The sequence below is a fragment of the Cygnus olor genome, chromosome Z (genome assembly GCF_009769625.2).
Source record: "Cygnus olor isolate bCygOlo1 chromosome Z, bCygOlo1.pri.v2, whole genome shotgun sequence".
In the NCBI taxonomy this organism is placed as follows: domain Eukaryota; kingdom Metazoa; phylum Chordata; class Aves; order Anseriformes; family Anatidae; genus Cygnus; species Cygnus olor.
The window spans coordinates 9,669,423-9,689,022 of NC_049198.1; the positions used below are offsets into that span (position 1 = coordinate 9,669,423).

General features: G+C 54.7%; 1 protein-coding gene across 2 annotated transcripts in view; it reads left to right on the top strand.

Annotated features, from left to right (window-relative positions):
* The first annotated feature begins 5,876 nt into the window (after nt 1-5,876).
* Nucleotides 5,877-19,600, top strand: part of CNTFR (ciliary neurotrophic factor receptor) — a 177,500-nt gene continuing 163,776 nt past the window's right edge. Inside the window, exon 1 of one of the 2 annotated variants that reach the window (XM_040540225.1) lies at nt 5,877-6,038. In XM_040540225.1, the coding sequence (XP_040396159.1) occupies nt 5,940-6,038 (99 nt within the window). In that variant the 5' untranslated portion in view covers nt 5,877-5,939. Of the gene's footprint in view, nt 6,039-8,822; nt 8,854-19,600 lie in introns of those variants that run through there. The other variant, XM_040540226.1, reaches the window with a different exon arrangement.

Consider the following 19,600-nt stretch of genomic DNA (forward strand, 5'->3'; position numbering starts at 1 on the left):
TTTCAACACGGGGTAAGCAAGGAGATGTGCTTAATTCTGTATGATTTTTGCCAGGTTGTGGGAGACAAAAGCAAACGTTTGTCCAATTTTGGTGCTGGCAGTGGTGAGGCCGAAGGAAGGGACGGGTAATGGAAGGAGAGGAGATGGAGGAAGAGGAAGGTGGTGGCGGATTATAAAGAGGACAATATATTTCTCCTTTGTAGGTGTTAAAAGGTGTTTTGCTGTGCCCATACTGCCTTCATTAAGGACCACGGGAGTCCGCCATCCTCATGGCATCCTCATGGCACACATATGCCATCATATAGGGGCACCAAGGAGCTACGGGGTGAGGATGTGGCATAGCCCAAGAAGGTCTCACTCATTTGGGTGAGCTTCTGAGCCCTGAGGGTAAACCCTACAGAGGAGAAACCAAACAAATCACTACGAGAAATGCACCACTGAAAGGTAAATACTCATTGACAGCCAGGGGATGCAGGGAAGGAGGTGGTGGTGGCATCTTTCCAGGCTTCATATTTGGGGTGGCGGTTCACACCTTGGCTCTCCTCTCCAAATGCAGTGAATGGGATCTTGTGGGGGCTGCTGGGGAGATGGGGAGCTCCCCCTCCTCTCTCTGCCTGCTCGCCCCCCACGGCACTGATGTTTCCCAGGTGTTTCTGACTGAAACTGAGTCACCTTCGATTTTTCCTGATATTGCGCAGATTTTTTTTTTTAACTGCAGTATTATATTTTCCCCAAATGTGGTTTTCTGGAGGAATTGTGCTCTTCAGCTAAAGGAAAAAAAAAAAGAAAAGAAAAAAAAGAGAGAAATAAAATGAATATTCCCCCCCAAAAAAAAATCTTTTGAAAATGATAGAAGCAGGGGGTTGCAAGAATTCCTCACCAAAAGACCTTCAAAAATCTGCTCTTTCACTTTTTTCTTTTAACCCGACTTTTTCATGCTAAAAACCTCAAGCCTCTCTAATCCCCAGCTTCTGCTTTCTGTGCGAGGACGACCACTCATGCTGGAAGGACTTGTGTTAGCGGAGGAAGGAGCCACGCTGTGGCAGATGCTGGCCTGTCTCAGGGTGTTAATCTGCAGATGGAGGCTCCGAGCCAGCTGTGCCGGCGTGGTCCAGGGCTTGGGGCAGGCTCTCATGGCAGGTGGCTGGTAGGGTTTGTGGCAGAGGTACCCAAACCTCGCAAGGGCTACAAACATTGGGGCATCATTGCCTTTTGCACAGCAATGAGGGCACCTGGGCCATGTGGAAAACACAGGAGACATCACTGGTTTGGGTGTAATCCTGTCTCAGGGGGTCCCCTCCTGAAAAAGCGCACTGGATGTGTTTGCTTTGTGTCAGCCACATCCCTCTGGACACCTCCACTTCCCCTGACCTCAACAGCAGGACAGCATTTACCCTAGGATGTGTTGAGATCCAAGGGGCAGAAAAACAAACACTATGCACAGAATTATGGTGCTGATTCCCCAGTTCCAGGAGCATTGCAACAGCCGTCCTGCAATTCAGGATATTCATGAAAAGGAGATGCCAAAAGTGTTGGCTGTAACTTTTTGGTTCTTGCCTGGGATTACGTGGGATTGCACTTTGGGCATGGAGGGAAAGAAGTGGGGGGGGAAACCTTTTCCAGACCCCTATCCTGTTGCTCCTCTCTCAGAAGGACATATGTGAGAACGTATTTTAAATATGGCTTTCATCCCACGCTGAGCCTCTCCCGAGCGAGGAGCTGGCAGCAGCGGGCCATGTGCCGAGGGTGATGGGACAGACGTTATTTATAACAGGTGTCAGGAGGCACTTTGTCATCGAAATCTTACCCGGCGGTAGCACCGAGGGGTCTCGCCGTGTGCCAATCACCATTTTGCAGGAGCGGTCTGATAACAGTGTGCACTGAGCCTGGCATCCTTGGTGCACTCGGAAACATCTCCCACGTATTTAAGTTGAACGGTGGGGTCTCGTCCCTCCAGCAGCAGGACACCCAAGGCATCCCAAATTCACATTCAGGACACTGGATGCCCATCAGCATGGTGCACCAGGAACAGGATTTTCTCCTGTGCAAACTTTTGCACACACATGTGGCCATGGTGCACACTGCCCAGCTCTGGGACCCCCCCATGGCCACTCCTGGGTTGCACCTTGCTGTGTGCACGCATCCAGATGCTCACCACCATCAATCAATCTGCCCAGGCACACGAGGTACAGGCTGGCAAGCTACCACCAAGCCCTGCACTTATTATCTCCGGCTTTGTCTTTCGCACGCACCTCCCTCTGTTCCCTTCTGTCTCCACAGGAAGAATTTTGGCAAATGTAATAAAGACAAGGTGAAGCTTTACATAAAATAATCTCTCCTGCCATGAGTCCTGAGGAATTTTAATCAGTCCAGGAGTACCGGCAGAATTCCTTTGCCTGCAATCTTTTCATGATCTGCTTTCCCCTCCCGTTCCTCATGGGGAGCATTTGCTGGGAAGATGATTAAATCGGGCTGGTAAAGAGCTCGCAGGTTCTGTAGCTCCTGTATTTTCCTGCTTCCTTGCAAGATCATTTGTACCTTTTTTTTTTGTTTGTTTGTTTTTTTGGCCTGCAACATGCCAGGTTAGCTGCTTTCTTTGCCTACCCTGTACGTTTCCTCACCATTGTTGCAGAGTTTTCCCCCTCTGGAGAATCTCTTTTGTGCACAGGCGAGAGACAAGGCTCCCAGCTCAGCCTGCTGTGTTGTTGTTCGCCTCAAGTCCAGCAGGAATTCAAGGAATGGTTCCCCACGTCCCCATTCACCTTGGTTCTGCCGATGGTGAGGGCTCAGCCGGGGGGATGTTTCTGGGAAGCCGTGAGCAAGGAGCGTGCACCCAGGGGCCGATGTGAACTCGGTGGAGCAGGGATTTTGGAGTGCTGAAACTCGCCTGTGTTGCCTGCCAGTAGCTCACTGTAGGAATCTGGGCATTTTCCTTTGAACAAATGATTCACCAGTAATCACTCAATCAGCTCTCTCAAAGGTTGAATAATCTGTGAGTAATTTAGTCAGATGTTTGCCACGAATTATCAAATAAATGGTTTGGAAAGGCACCGGCCCGGCTTTTACCCTTACATATGCGCAGCTTTGGGGTACAACCAGGTGAGTGCCATCCCCTGAGCTCTGGTCCCAGGTGTCTGAGGGATCTGTGCTGCTTTACGCCTGGCCAGGCCTGGCCCAGAAAGTTCAGGATCTGACCAAGGCTCAGCTCCATCCTACCCTCGCTGTGCAGCTGGGAAGCAGCCGCTCTCCTGTGCGGGGTACCGCACTGCTGGAGGCAGGCGGGGGGCCTGAAATGGGGCACAGTGGTGTTTCTGGAGACTGTCTCCTGGCCAAACATCAGTGTACGGGCTTGTGATGAGCCCCTGCTTTCTCCAAGCAGCTCCCACTGGGAGATGGGTGGGAGAAGCAGCCCGTGGTGATGGCCTGATGCTGGCTTGTAAGCTAAGGCTGAATCATCTCCTTGGGCCCAGCTCTCCTCCTGGACCCACTGGTGCTGCAGCAGCTTTCCATCCCTGTCCCCATGAAGCCACCTAGTCTCCTGACACATTTCCCTGTGGCATCTGAGAGCTGCTGCTGCCCCCAGAGCCTTTCCTCCCTCTTTTCAGCCCTGAGCCTGGCTGACAGTGGGACTTATGGGATGAAGAGCATGGGGAAAAGGTTGGGATTTTCTTTTCCCTTCTTCCATTTTGTGACCTGGTCCACAGTGTCTGGGTAGGATGGTCTTTCTCTAGCTCTGCTGCAACCTGTTGAATAGCCCTGCTCCTCTCTCAGCTTTCCCTCCTGCCTTTCATACATGCAGGACCTGGCATTATCTACCACATATTCCCCCAGAGCCCCTACATGTTGATTATTCTTCATGGATAAAAACACTTAAAATAAACGGATAACTTAATGTGGACCTTCGTCTGAGACAAAACATCATTATTTCCATCCAATTAATAGTGGCTTTCAGTAGCATCAATGAAAAACTGGATGAAACCTGGCTTCCACCCAGCCCCCTTCCTCTGCCTGTGTCACAGTGCCTGGGTGAGGCCAGGACTGCGAGGAGAGGTGGCATCTTTTACTCCATCAGCTTACACCTAGATGGAATAAAACAGAGCAACTTTTCTAGGTTTGTCCAAATGTTAGCTTTTCCTTTTCTTTTTTTTTTTTCTTTAGCAGGAAGACTAGGAAGAAAGTTTTGTTGTTCTTGTTGCTCCTGTTATTTTGTGCAGCTGAGGAGAAGTCCTGGGATGCCAGGGAGGGTGGGAACACGCCAAGGGGAGTATTTCTCCCAAGCCCTCTGCAGAGTTTTCTCGCGTGCATTGCTTCCTGAGTCACGGGGATTTGTGCCTGCAGTGTTTGGATATCTGGAAGCTGGAGCAGCCCTCACTGCCGACCCGAGGGCTCATGTCCAGCCAGCAGCACCCCAGCCCTGCTGCAGCTGCTGTAGGGCTCCCCAGGGCTCCCGAAATATCTCCACTCGGTGCCCAGTGGGCACGGAGCCCCTGGCAGCAACCAAGCTGCATCTGCATGGGCATCTGTCTCTCTCAGGCGTGGGGAAACCAAAGCATCTATCCACACAGCAGCAGCCGAGCTGGGGATGTGGCTGGGAAGGGTTGCTCCCCCCCATTCCCTGTCAGGTGGGACCCGCAGCCAGTGCCACCATGGTGCCAATCGGCCTGTCCCCAAAATCCCCCCAGGTGCTGGCAGTTGCCCATGGAGGTGGCAGGCGTGGGGGAACGTGGGAGCCCTGCAAAGATGCCTGCTCCTCACCTCCTGCCCGCTGCCCTTCCTTGCCCCGGGGCTGTCCTTGCTCACCCTCCCCTTTGGCTCCTGCTCCTTTGGCCTTGCCGCCGCTTTAATTTTAGCAATTCCTTGGAAAGAGTCATTTTCCATAACTCAGCTCGCTGCGGAGCCCTCTGCCTGCCAGCTCTGCCTTCTCCCACGTGTTGCTGGCGTGCCCCAGCAGCACACGCCTGCACCTGCCCGGCCAGGCCTGCCTGTCCCAGCCTCTTGCACACCCAAACCTCACGCCTGGCTCCCGTCCTCCCCCCCGGTGCAATTAATCCTGGCACTCCCAAATCACACAGTGCCACGGCTGCTAGAGCAGCCTGGTGCATGGCACGTCTGTCCTCCTCGCCCTGCAGCCTGCGGGACAGCTGTGCACTGGGGAGTGGGGTGACCCCACAGACAGGGGGGTGGTTTGTTATGGGTGGGGTGTGCAGCGTGGGCTCGCTCAGCGTGCAGCAGCAGGTTGCATCCGAGTGGGAAAGGCGGGTGCACGCGGGGTGCATCACTTGCACACCGTGCGTGCGGGAGGACGTGGGAGCAGGGACCCGCGGGTGTCCAGCTGCGTGGCGTGGGTGCATGTGGCTGGGTGTTTCATTTTGGTGGCACTTTGGTGCTCGGAGAGGGCGTGCAAGGGGGCATGTGTGGCCACAGTGTGCCATGCCACCCACAAGTGGGCTGTGTGTGAGTGCTGCGTGGGGTCTGCGTCTCGGAGAGGTGCACGTGGTGTGCACACGGAGGGTGTGTGGGGTGCTCCTGAGTGTGGTGTGTGTGTGCAAGGGGGCTGTGAGCATGCACAATGCATTCACCAGAGTGCGTGTGCAAGGGGGGGAGCGCAGTGCCCCTTTCTCCCCCTTCTCAGCATCCGCGGGGCAGCACCCACGCGTGTGCGTGGCGTGGCGTGGCGTGGGGGCGGAAAGGGGGCTGCGGGGCCCGCGGGAGCGCATGCAAAGGCTGTCGTGGAAAGACCCACGCGTGGGTATGGGGGGAGTGAAGTGGGAGGGAGGGGGAAATAAAAGGGTGGGGGGGGGGGGGGGGGTGCGGGCGTGGGGCGGGCGTGCGCGGCGGGGCCGGGAGCGCGGCCGCGGCGCTGTGCCGGGGGGTGCGGGCTGAGCTCATCGCTGGCTCCCCGGCGCTCCTTACCAGTGGCTTCTGCGGTCACATGGGTTATGTGGTGGAGTTTAAAAGAGCTTATAGCCCCCGAGCCGGTGCAGAAGCAGCCGGTGGTTGCATGGGGTAGAGCCGGGAGCGGCGGCGAGGAGGGAGCCGTGAGTATGGGGGCGGCCTTGGGGGGAGGAGGAGGAGGAGGAGGGGGGGGGGGGGGGGGGGAGATGGGGAGGGAGAGGCTGGGTCGGGGGGTCCGCGGTGCCAGCCGCCCTGCGCCGAGACGCCGCTGCTTTCCTGCTGCCGATGGGGGCGGCCGGGATCGCTGCCCTCCCCTCTCCACGCCTCCTCTTCCCCCCCACCCCCCACCCCCAGCACCTTCCCACGCGTGTCCGCGCCCCGCCGTGGACCTCGCCGCCGCCAGCGGGGCAGGGGGCGAAACCCACGGGGAAAGGATCTGGGGCAAGTTCACTTCCCGCTCCGGGTGTCCGTGGGGTGTCCGCGTGTCCCCGTGTCCGTGTGTCCGCGTGTCCTCGCCCCCCCCCCCCCGCCCCCCCCCCCCCCAGCGCCACCGCGGGTCCCCGGCCCCGCGTCCCCCGGCCGGGAGCGCGGCGCTGCCGCCGCTGCCTCCGCACCAGGTTGCAGGCAGGGAGGGGATGAGCCCGGGCGCCTGCTGCATTGCATTAGTCGTGCCGGAGCCGAGGTTGCGGGGGGGCTCTTTGTCAGCTGCAGCCTGTGGATTTCCCGGGCGGGAGAGCAGAGTTTTGCCTCCTTTCTCCAAAAGCGCAACCTGCCCTCTCCTCTGCCGTGGCAGCGCTGATTTTTATGTTTTGTTCTTTATTTATTTATTTTTGGTGTGGTTTTATTTTTTGGGGGTTGGGGGGTGTGTGTTGATTTTATAAGAATATCATCTGGCGTGCCTGTGGATCTGCTCTCCCCGGGCTCGGCAGCTCACCCCGAGCGCGACGAGGGCTGCTTTCCAGAATTGCATAACACACACCGTTCCCTGTGCTGCACAAACTCCCTGACATCCCCACATCTTGGTGACTTCCCCTCTGCAATCCTAAATCCGGATCGGGACTCTAACCGGCGCATGAGCTACTCCGGGCTGCCCTCGCCGGGGACAGGACCTGCTTTGCGTGTTTCGGCTTCCCCATGCTCCTCCAGCCATTGTTTCTTAATCCACTAAACTTTTTTTTTTTTTTTTTTTTTTTTTTTTTGGGTATAAAGATTGGCATTTCTCCCCCTCCCTCTTAGAAAGCCGATAAACATTTTTCCCCTTTCTTCCCCACCCCGTGCTTATATACACGTCTCTGTAGCACAGGTTGCAGAAGGGGAATTGCCTGCTGAACACTTTGGTTGCTTTTTCAGGTCTCTTTGCGCTTTTATTTGTGGGATAAGCCCGGAGGTCCTTTCCTCAGGTTGCCTTTTCCTCCGGACCTCACTGACTTCTGCTAGGATTTTGCAAATTTAGCTCTGGCAGCTGTTCTTGCTCCCTGCCCCGCCGTGAGGAGTTGAGCTTTGCTGTGATGGCTGGTGATGTGCAGGGATGCTCGTGCCCGGCCAGGCATCTCACTGGGAATAGGTGCTGGGACCAGGGCTTGCTGGGGAGGGCGGACTGTCCAGAGATGGGCTGTGCTTTGGAAATGAGAGCCCCGTGCCTGCCAGACTTCTTTGCAACAGCCCTTTCGGATAACTTCATCCGAGCCTGTTGTCAGAGCAGGCCAAGCCATGAGCTGACGATCGTGCATTGCCTTTGGTCTGATTTACCCTGAGCGGAGCCGCTCCTGCTGAGGCACTGAGCCCCCCCTATGGAAGGTGCCCAGCACCTCCTGAACCAGGGGAGGAAGCAGCCCCTGGTCCCCACAGAGCCACAGAGCTTGTGATACACACAGGAGTGCAAATAACTGCGGTCGACCTCAGTTTTCGGAGATGTATCTCCAAAAGTGGTGGTGGGAGCTCTGTGGGTGCAAGCCAGCACTCCTGGCCACGCTCGGTAATCCCCTGCGGAGCTGGAGGGATGCATCCTGCTCCTGCCGGGGCTGGGCACGCGGCTGGGGAGCTTGACTCGGCTCTGTCATTTGTTATTGCTGCCGCTGCCATTACGCCTGACAGGCAGGAGTTGCTGAGTAATGTGCTGTTGGTGCGTAAATATCGGAGCGCTCGCCGCCGGGCTCACGGCCGCGAGTCTGCAGGAGCCGCCTCAGCACCTCGCCCCGTGCAGAGCTGGGTGAGCAACGGCATCCTCGGCATGGCCCTTCCCTCAGCAAGCACCGTGCTGCCGTCCTCACGGGGCCCTGCTGCTCTCCTGGGTGCAAATCGGGGTGGGAAAGGGCTCTGTGTGTCCGTGTCCATTTGTGCGCCTGTGTGAGTGTGCATGCGTGTGCACACCTTGGGCTCAGAGGCAGGGTTGCTCCCAAGGATGCTGCCCTCGGCAGAGAGAGTTTTGCAGATATTGTGTGTTTTGATTGAAACTAAACCATGGGTAACTAGGAAAGGAGTTTTGTTTGGGGTTGTTGGTTTTTATTTTTATTCATTTATTATTATGTCTCATCTACATACTCAGCCCTGAGTTCCACTTAATTTCATCCCATTCCTAATGACGACGCTAAATTATTCCTATCGTTTTCATCCCATTTCCAGATTAGCATCCGACTCACTCTGTCAGTACTTGCTCAGCCCAGCTAGACCGATCGCAGCTCTTTTAATCTCCCCTTGTAAATCAATCCTTTCTGCCTCCTGATCATTTTTGTCGCTCGTTTTTCTGAAATCCCTCCAATTTGTCCATTTTGTGTCGGTGACGTATGCCTGGCCCTAAACATGATGTATACCAGGCATGGCAGCGCGAGGGAAGGACACCTCCTCCCCTCCCACCCCGCTGGGGCTTGTGATGCTTTGTCAGCATTGAACTGAGTTACTTCCCCATTATTCTAAGCTATAGTCCCTGCTCGGTGTTGCAGAAGGAAGCAGCATACCCAGGTCAGTGCCCTGGGGAGAATTCCTCCGAATTTTGGTGGTGGGTTGCCGAGCTTGGTTTGTGTGCTGCTAGCACACGCTGGTAGAGGCTGGTGCTCCAAGTGCTGTTTGGGAGGGGGTCAGGAGACCGCTGTGCCTCTCCCCACAAAAGCTGATGGTTCAACAAGGTAAGAGGAGCAAATTGAAGGAAGGAGAGCTGCATGGGGGCTGCAGGATGGATGGGGAAACTGAGGCCCATGTGCATTCTTGATGCACATTCCCTGCACTCCTGTCCAGCGCACGCCTCTCATTTAGGTGCTGCATCTACGGGGTCAGCTGGGTGCTTCGGTCCCACTCGCACCCATCAGCATCACGACAAATTCGGGATTTTCCCAGGAGCTTGCACACAGGGCTGCTGGTCCTGGGCTGGTTTTGTGCATCGCTTCTCATGCCGACACTCAGAGCTCAATGCCACAGGTGCTGGCCTGGCGCAGGCACGAAAAGGGGACTTGACGCAGAAGTCTGTTGTGCATTTTGAAGTTTCATCGTCCCAAACCTTGAGCTCTGAGTGCTGCTCGTCCCCATTAGCTGGGAGGGCCGTGCCCTTCCAGGGACCATCTATTTTTAGGAGGAGTTGTGTTCTGGGCAGTGGCCACTGCAGATGCTCTCTGCCTCCTCTTCTTGGCCCCTGTCCAGGGTCACCACTCGGGCTATCTGCTGGTGGGGAAGATTTTGCCGGGGCTCTGCAGGACCGTCAGGGAGGTGGCACCGTGCCGGGCACAGGGACACCTGCGGGGATGTCACTGCCCTGCGGGGCTCGGCAGGGCCAGCGAGCGTGGCTGTGCTGCCTTTCCCCGGAGCGGGATGCCTGGAGGAAACGGCACGTAGCTGTGGTCTGGGGACCAGCAGGGCACCAGCGTTTGGCCACCGCTGGCCATAATGTGGGCAAAGTCCCTGGTGCAGTCTGGGGCAGACCATGGAGGGATGGCAGCGGGTGGTCCTGGTCCTAGTCCTGGTCCCGGTCTGGTGCCGGTCCCTTCGCCAGGATGACACTAGGGGGCACGAGATCTGCTGGAATCCCTTTGTTGGGAATGGGAAGATGCAAAAGCTTGACCTATTCAACCCCCTTGCACAATTCCCCTGCACATTTGGCAGGAATTAAACCCCAGCGGAGACCAGGGGCTGACCCAGGCCACTTGTCCTCAGTCCCTGTCGTGTCGCCGCGGCACGGGCAGGACGCGGCTCTCCGGCTGCAGCTCCGCAGGACCCGTGGCATTTCCCCGCAGCGGGACCGGGGACGGGAGCGCTCAGCCGGAAACATCTCCGAAGCGAGAAGGAGGTGGACGCAGCCAGAGAGTCTCCGGGGAATTTGGGAAATCCAGGAAACACCTAGCATGGTTTTAATTCCTCTCCAGAGGCTTTGTCCAGACCGGGGATTGAGTTAGGCTGGGGGGTTCACTTTCAAGACGAAGCATGTTATGGTTTCATTTTCTGCTGGATGTTAAGTTCACGTGTGATGTCTCCTCGGGGTCATGTTTTCCCAAAGCAGCAGAAACTTTAGAGAGGCTGACTTAATGAGTGGTTCTGATCGATCCAGAACGTGGTGTGTGCGTGTGTGGACATACGAGATATACGTGTCCACGTGTATAGCTGGGAAGGGTGCAAAGAATGTGTTGTTGAAGGCGTGCTTATGCGTTTCTGCACAAATTCAACTGTAATATTGCCTTTTGTCCTTAAAGTCTATTATTCCAGCTGTGAACGCGTGTGTGTATATTGAAGCACTGCATACTGTAGTATCTCTCTTGTTATAACAAACCTCGTGAAAAAGCAAATAAAGAGACATTGTTCTCATAGCAGGCTTGGAAGGATTCAATATTTATCTTCTATGAATTTTGATAGTTTTTGCTCAGCATGTTTGCAGGTTGTTTTTCTATTTTGTTTTGTTTTTTTGGGCTTGGGGTTGTTTTCTTTTTTTTGGTTATCTGCTAAAAATTTTGCACTGGTGGGAAACTGAAAACATCCAGACACTTTCAGTTTATTCATTCACTTAATGAAAACAGAAGTCAAGCTTCTGGACTGAAATGCTGAAGCTTGATAACAGCCTGGCGCAGTAATTTCTAAGTGGTCAGTTTTCAAATGCCTTCTGGCTGCCAGACAGGGAGAGCCAGAGCGCTGCTTCTCTCCCAAGCCCCCAGGCAGCATTTTAAGGAGGACACCGATGCATCCCAAACACTCCTGTTCTCTCAGAGCAGGCTGTGCTGGCTGCTCCCAGTAGTGCTGGGAGGACTGGAGATGGAAGGGAAGAGGACGATGTGATGCTGTTTGCCTTCTGCCCCGGCCAGAGGCGGGTGTCCATCCTTGCCAGTGCCACATCCCCGGCTGTGCTCGGCCTCCTGCAGCCAGCTCGGGGCTTTATTGATTTTTGGGCTGCCCTATGAAGTGGAAGGAGGGCTGGGACGGAGTGCTTTTAAGTCGATTAGGGATGGTATACGAAGGCGGTGATGTGGTTTGTAGGGGAGAGGGTGATTTGTCTGAAGGTGTTACCTAATTAGAGGGTATAGTCAGGGCTCTAATTAGCCGTGACACCCTGAAGATGTCATCGATGCTCCCTGTCCCGGGGGCAGCCCGAATGTCAGCACCAGAGGAAGCTGTTTCCCTTCAGGTGACTTGCATTGCCCTCTGGGTCTGTTGCTGGCTTCAAACGATGTCTGTAGAGCCACCGAGCGAAAGGAAGCTGCTGCAGACAGAAGAATTAATCCCAGCACCACGATGGGGGAGATCTCCCCTCCCTCTCCCCCAGGGGGTGGGTTTGTGCTGCTTCCTGCTTGGGGAGGGCGGACGAGGAAGGCTGGAGAGGTTTGCAGTAGATGGGACTGGGAAGGAGGGCTAGTTGCATTCACAGCAGCTGGTGGGGGGACGGAGGGGACACGGGACCAACTGAGACCTGGCTGGGTACCCCTCTGAGAGGAGGGACGGGGCAGCTCTGGGACTGCTCCTGCTCCCTGCTTTTTGTTCTTTGAGTCACTTCATCTGTACTGCACCAGTTCACTCCCCAGCAGCACGAGTCGCCCATTTCCAGCTGCGGTGCTCAGAGCCGGCAGGAGCCAGGTGGAGCTACTGGTACTCCTGCTTGGATGGGGGCAGAAGGGGACCCTCGGGGCAAGGCAGGCTCAGCTCCTTGTTTTCCCAGCGCTTTGAGCAGCCTCACTCTGCAGAGGGACTGGCAACCAGCTTTGCTTTTGTAGGTAGCGCCACCGGCCCCCTAAAGCAAACACAGAGCCAGGCACATCCCCGTGCTGGTAATTACCAAGGGATGCGCCTGCTTTTAATTATGTGGGTGTTAAGCCAGTGAATGCATTTTGTTCACAAAGTTGCAGCCTGGTATTTGTCCTACATCTCGTGGTCTCTGGTGGCTTTCCCAGTCTCCGGAGCATGGGTGAGAATAACGTGGAGGCTGGACGCAGGAACGTGCAGGACCCTGCTGCGGTCCCTGGGGCTGGCGCGATTGTCTGCTCCTGAAATCAAGCGTGTCTGCTTGGAATACAGCAGCCAGGCTTCAATCCACGGTCATTTTGTCCAGGAACTAAAAATAAGGCTGGTGATAATGAGGACACATCCTCTCCTGCAGTTAGACCGTGGCTCTCGGGTGCAAAGGGCAGGCAGCTTGTCCCAGACTTCTCCGATGTATGATTTACCCTCCTTTGGGCATCGCTTCCTTGGCCTCTCAACTGGCGGATTGAAAAATAAATGCATTAAAAAAAAAAGGAAAGAGAACAAAACGCTGCTGTTGCTCTGAGATTTGATCAAAAAAGCTCTGTCCAGTCCTCCGGGCTTCTCACCTAGCCAGGAGCTCTGGAAACAACAGTGTTACAGCAAAGGTGCACCCGCGAATACCTATTAATTTGGGGAGGGGAGGGTTTTTTTCTGGAAGCACCTGAAAGAAGCGCATTTTGCTGGCGTGCTGGAGGCTGTTTGATTTGGGAACCCGGCTTGGGGTGGACGAGAGGTCGCTGTTAGTCCCAGCTGTGCTGTGCCGCTTCCTCTCCCTGCACACCCGCACACGTGTTGCGCAGACACGTTCCCCAGCTCGCCCCGCCGTGCCTGCCCACCTATCTGCAGCCGAGGGAGCTGAAGCTGCTCTTTCTTGTGATTCATAAAAAGTCTCCGTCTCTGGATGGAGTTGTCTGTGCTTTTATTGACCTGGTTCCGGGAACGGCGGAGGCTTTTCTGTCTCCTGCGTGCGTGATTTCTGCGAGGGCTCTGGAGCAGGGGCTAGCCCTTGCTGCTGCTGTATCTCCAGTCCTTCTAACGTTATTAGTTTGACAGGCCCATTGGGTATGTTGGTGCGTCTAGTTTTTAATCTCATTCATGAAAGCAGGGACTGTGGCAGGCATGGAGCACTGGCTAACGCTGAAGGCGATGCAGGAGGGAGCACGTGGGCTAGAGGACGTTTTTGGCCATGCCACATGAGTGCCATGACACCTGGCAGAAGCCCTTTCTCCTTTAAGGGGGGGGTTGGTTGTTTCTGCATGTCCCAACTCCCAGAGCACTTAGGGGGGGGCTCCCTCTTTTGTCTGCAACTATTTTGCCTGCAGAACGTGCAGGCTTGGCTCTGTGAACCCAAATGTTGTGGCACAGCCCAGGCCCCTCATCCCTCTTTGCTCTGGACCAGCGACTTCAGGTCCACCTAGCCTCCTCCTCTGAGAAATAGGGATGGAGGGTAACTTCAGCACCCAAGGTGGGTCCCAAAAGCATACAGGATTTGTGCTTCCTAATTTTGGCACATCTTTACTTGCAGCTGGACCAGCAATTTTTTTTTTATTTTTTTTTTTTTTTCCGCCCCCAAACAGGAAAGAAAATGGGCTTATCATCTCCCCAGGGCTGGCAAAGACAGGAGAAGACAATGCCACCTGCCCAGGTCAGAGACATCAACAGCAAAAGAAGGATGGTTTTGACTTTGCCTCTCACAACAAGGAGTCAGGATGGGCTGGCCAGTGGTCGGGTCTTGGCTTACTGCACAGTGAAACCCACATCTGCATGTAGTTCTGGGGGGCTCCCGGGAGCTGCTTGCCATGGCACATTACCACGGTCAGCCTTGAGCCTTGCCACAGCCTTGGGGATGCAGGGAACTATCATGGCCTGCAAAGAGAGGAAACTGCAACCTGGAATGGCTTTGGGATTTCCTGGAGGTCCCAGAGCAGAGCTGGTGGCAGAAAACCAGATTTCTTGAGTTGCTGACAGCTCATGCCAGCTGTGGGACACATTAGTAAATTCTCCTTGCCTAGACACAAGCAGAGCATCCGTCCCTCTGTTCAGTGCTGTGCGCTTATCTGTCTGTCTCTAGCTCTTCTGGCAGCCAAACCCCTCAAATGACATTTGAAGGCTTTACATTTATTTTCTCTTGCCAGTTCCAGATCAGATTTGCTGAGTTGTCAGCCTGAAGATGCTTTTCTCTTAAGTGCTGGCCCTGCAGCAGCTCCCCCTGCTCCATCCCTGCCTTGGAGGAGACCAGCTGGGCTCCTCCTGCCTCTGCTGTCACTGGCAGAAAGGCGTGGGGGCTGGAGAAACAGCTCTGCTGCTGGATGCATGAAGAGAAACAGATTTTGACTTCCTTTTTCCCCCTGTTGCTTGGGCCATGCTGGAATCAGCTGGCAGCGGGTGCTGAAAGGCAGCAGAGCCAGGGATTGCAGAGGAGAAGAGGTGCTGGGGTGAGGAGGGCAAGGGTAAGGGCTCGGTGCAATCACGTTCTCCTCCTGGGGCTGGATGGGGCATCTGACCCAGGTTTCGGTGGTGAGCATACGTGCAACGAGCTGGGTTCCAGCTCAACCAGGCCAAGTGACACTAACAAGGGGCTCATCTGCCAGCTTCCAGCAAGGAAGGCGAGTACTTGTCTGTGCACGGTGAGTAAGTTGTGCCTTTGTCCCCGGCGGCTGTCACTCTGGTGCTCTGCCACGCTCTGCTGGCAGGGAGCTGCACCAGAGGATGCCTCTGCTGCTGCCTGCCTCGGGGACAAGCACGGACACGTGTCTCCAGCTGGAAGCCAGGCCTGGGAGAGGAGAAACCTCCGCAAGAACACACGTTTGCAAGTGCCTGTGTGCTGCAGTGCCTCCTGGGCCTCACAACCCCCTGCCACCGTGCGAGCAGTGGCGGGTGCTGGCTGGGCACCAGCACGAGGAGGGGACAGTGCTGTCCCCACACTGGAGCAACTGCTGCAAAGAGCTGGGAGCTGCTGCAGGCACTGGAGCAGGAGAATCCGCACAGCACCGGCCCTGCCATTTATGCCCTACGGTTTTAAATCCACCCCGTCCTCCCATTTTACAGCCTCCAGGCTCTTCACAGCACCTCCTCAGGTCTCCCTGCCCCACCAGGGCAACACGTAACAGGAAGGCTGGCACTTCAGAGGGCACATCACTCCGTGCAGCGGTGCTGGTTTCACCCAGCCCATGTCCCTCTCGCAGCCATGCCCAGGGAAGGTGCTCTGCAGCTGCTCCATGGCAGAGACACAAACTGAGCTGTGCCTGGGCTTTTTCAAGGGCAGAACCAGCACACGTGGCTGGAGCAAGGCTGTGACACAAGCAATTACAGCGCTGGCTTCAACGAGCAGTACGCCCGAGGTTGCTCCTGTCACCCAGGCTAGGAGATGGAGGAATTTAATTATCCTTCTAACTTCTTCCAGAAGGGGCTTGGATGCCACAGCAACAGACAGCTTTCTACAACCCAGAGTGAGGGGGGAGAAGAAAAACAAAGGACCCTCCTTTTGCTGAGTCCTGGCCAGTTAACCCTTTTAGCTGTCCCCTGCCCAGACAGCATGACCAGGCTTTGAAGACCTCTAGCAAAGGGCACGGCCCCACCAGAGTGGCACCAGCACCTCCTCCCTCCTGCAGAGGTGGGAGCCTCTGCTCCAGAGCCCTGCCTGCTCGCTGTCTCCCCTCAATTGCTGCTGTGGACATTAATTTTTCCCAGATTTCTGCTTCCCTTTGAATATTTCTGCCATGGATCATTTTCCTTGCATGTGTTAGCTGGTATTTTCCCAAAGCTGAATCTTGAGCTATTTCCTGCCCATCTTTCTATAATTTTTCTTGTTCTCTTTTCTGTTGTGTCTAAACCCACCTTGGTGCTTGTTGCTCCTGCTGGGTTTGGAGGAGGTTGCTCACCCCTCTCCTTCAGAAAGCCTGCAAGATAGGAGGACCTGGCCATTTGAAAGGTGAGGAATCCTGCTCACCTGTGTCTTGCTTAGCACCTCCCCAGGTGGAGCAAAGTGACTCAAGTCCCATGGTAGCCAGGGTGGGCGGATAAATCAGGTGCTTGGGGCATGGGGAGAGCTTTGGAGGAAGGGGAGGTGCTGCAGGGTGAGGATAGGCTGCTAGGAGTGGCTCTTGGGGCTGGTAGGGGTTTGCAAAAGTTGAGAGTAGAAGCTTCTGGATGGCAGTAAGGAAGCAAGGAGCTTCTGTCATGGGGGGTTTGAAGGATCTGGAGTCAATAAGCCTGTGAGAGTGGGTCTGGGCAGGAGGGGTGTCTTTTCTGTGGTGGTGTGGATTTCATGCTTGGGGAAGTGCTTAAAAGCTAAACTTAAATTGTCCTTTGTAACAGGGCTTTTTCCACAGTTCTCTGTAGCTTTCTAGGTGGAAACTTATTTAAGGCCTGAAGTCTCCCCTATGCAATCTATTTCTCTAGCTGTGAATGCTGCCTCAAGCTGAGGCTGTACAGGGAGCATGTGATAACCTCTCTGTGGCTCCCTTTTTAAGTCTCCTCTCTGTAATTGCTAGCTGTAGTTCCTGTCCCTTTCAGCTGCTGCTCTAGCTGCTCCTTTCCCTGAAGGAGAGGGGAGTTGCAGGGAGTGGGGCAGGGCTGCTGCTAATCCCCATTCCCTGGAGCATACCTGGGGTTGGGTATGGAGCATCCCCAGTGCCACCCTCCTGCAGTGCTCTTGCTCCCCTGTTGTGGCACCTGGGTGGCCAGCCCTGCCTGCAAAAGTGATTAGAAATAAGGTTGTTTGTTTTTTTTTTTTTTTTTGAGAGGATATGCTGGAGGGGGTGTTTTTTGCCATCTGCAAAATAATCTGTCCTCAAATACTCCTTTCTCTGTGCACCCCTTTCTTCACTCCTTGCCTTGTACCCTGTGTCCAAGTCCTGGGACAAGGCTGCTTTTCCCAAAGCCCTATGCCAGGGGACCACCAACTTCTCCTACATGCCCAGGAGCCAGACAGCAACTTAAAGACTAAATATATCTGCTGCTGCAGCTCTTGGCTCCTATAAAAGTAAATCTTATGGAGGTAACTTTTTGCTGTGCAATTCTCGGGGCTGGCTTCGCTGTTGTTTCCATTGAGATAGCATTTGGCTAACACAGCCAAACATGAGCAGAACAAGCCTGGAGCTGTATAGAAAGTGATAAGATAAGGCAGGGCTATGATTTGCCTGTCTGGTCCTGAAGCTTTGAGCATTATTTAGTGTGTGTAGTGAGAGGTCAGTAGCCTCCTGATAATTTTCATTAGATTAGTCAGGCGGGGTAATCACCTGCTCAGAAAAAACAACTTGACACTGTCTGTTCAATAGTTGGGGTTTAACTGAAAATAAATAGTCTTGTAATTATAAGGACATTGCCAAGGTCAAGAGGCTCAAAGATTCACTTTCTTTTCTTCCTCTGATATGTTTACAAAGATCCTGCTCTTCTTTATGTGGGATTTTTTTTCCTCTCTTAAATTCAAACTGAAAGCTTCAGAGCTCTTAAAGGAAATTCAGCACTTCCATGGCAGTGGACGTGAGTGGTGTTGCAACAACCGAGCGGTGCCTGTGCCCTGCTGCAGCTGAGTGACCCCATGCTAATGAGCAGGGCACTTGTAGTGAGCAGGAGCGTGTGCTGCCAGCCCGAGCAGCCGGATCAGGGCAGGGGTGTTCTTCCCTCCTAATTGTGGGGTGCTCCCTGCTAATGTGGCGGAGCACACCCCTCCTTGGGAGAGGTCAGCCCGGCACAAGTGCTGCCCTGTTGGAAGGAGATCGTGCATTTGCTCCTGGGGGTGACCTTGCTGCTGTAGCTGGATGCTGCTCACCGAGGGAGCACAAGAGGGGAGAACTGGAAGCGACGCTGAGCCTGCACACCTCTGATCAGTACCAATAGGCTCTGCAAAGGGGGTTCAGCCGTGGCAGCGAATGCAATATTAAAGCTGGGCTCAGTGTGTGTGCACTGCTGAAATCCTTGCCCTTTTCCAGCCCGAAGTGGTTACACTTGCTATTTATTTTCCTCAATGACATGCAAAAAATAAAGCCTGGAGGGATCTCTGTAATACAGCCTTCTGCAGGACTGGTGCTTGCTGGGTGAGACTCGGGCACAGCTTGCTGGTGCTTGGGGGATGTTCATTGCTGAAGTGATGGAGGGGTTGCTGTGTCTGTGCTCCTGGGCAGGGTGCTGTGGCTCCTCAGCAGCGCATCGTGACAGCAGGTAGCTCGGCTTCACCCAGCAGCACTGATTTTCCTGGGCTGGGTGAAGAAAGCAGTGATGTGGGGTGCATGGGGGAACCTCTATGCTTGCTGTCCTGAGCTCAGCTGCGAGCCAGGGTTGCTGGTGGCTGTGTAGGCAGGCTTCAAACAGGGTAACCTGGATGTCACAAAAGGCAAGGTGTGCCAGCTGTGAGCATATTTACCTTGGAAAAAGTGAGTTCCTCATGTGTCCAGATGAGTTAGCACTCTGAACCCCTGCTGCTCCTGGGTTTTGTGTTTTTCCCCTCCAGCCTAATGGCCTGTAAGTGGGGACTGTCAGGGAGCTGGTGGGGCTGTGCTCAGCCCATCTTCACCAGGAATCTGTTGCTCTCATGCCCTGTCATAGGATTTGATGGATTCCCTGGGGAAAACCAGGGGCACGGCTGGGCCTGACGTGCCAAGTACCTGGTGGTGCAGCCAGGTGACTGATGCCGCGCAGCGTGTGTGGGTGCTCCTTGCTCTTCCTCCACGGGAGGAGAGGAGCTGCCTTGACAGCTTGTTTTGAAAGCAAAATGACTTCAGGGCTGGATTCTTTTTTTTTTTTTTCTTCCCCCCTTTGCTTTACCCCCCCCCCCCCCTTTTCTTTTTGCCTGACAGAAAAAGCATAACTCGTCTTTGTTTAATTGGTGCTTTGTGCCTGTCTCTTGCCAGAACTTAACAGAGAGGGGGCTGGCTGGATCAAAACGGCTTGAAGTTTTGAAGCTGTTACACATCTAGCCTGCCTGTTTAAAGGGAAAAAGTCTTTTATTTTTTTCCCCCCTCCCACCCAGCTGCACACCAGTTCCTGGTGCAATGTGAAAGCAGAGAGCCCCCCTTGGAGCAGCCTGGTGGAAGCGGGGGGCGCGGGGCTCAGCTCCGGCGAGACGGCGCGCCGTGTGCTTGACCTTCTGCTGATGGCAGGGTTTGGAGCATCTAATTGACGTCTTCTTGTAAGGCTTCAGAACATTTCATGATCTTACAAATAAGACCTGCCAGTGTCTGGAGCACAAAACAAATGTGTTTTGGAGAGAACGAGGAAATGGTCTTTGCTTTTTAGGCTGTGTGGCAGGGTGGGCACACCCAGGTGTGCTGTCTGCTTGGCAGCACGTCCCATGGAAGCAGGCAAAGTGGGGTTAGAGCAGTGCCCCAATACCCCGGGAGGGTACCTTCCATAGCCTGGTCTTGGTCTCCATCACTGTTGAACATCTGTGCTCATGTGAGGCCAGGGAACTTCTCCTTGCAGCATGTGGCTCGTGCCTGGCTGGGTGCTCACTCCTCTCTGACCTTCTGGCAGGGGCTGAGCGCTTCCCCATGCTGCT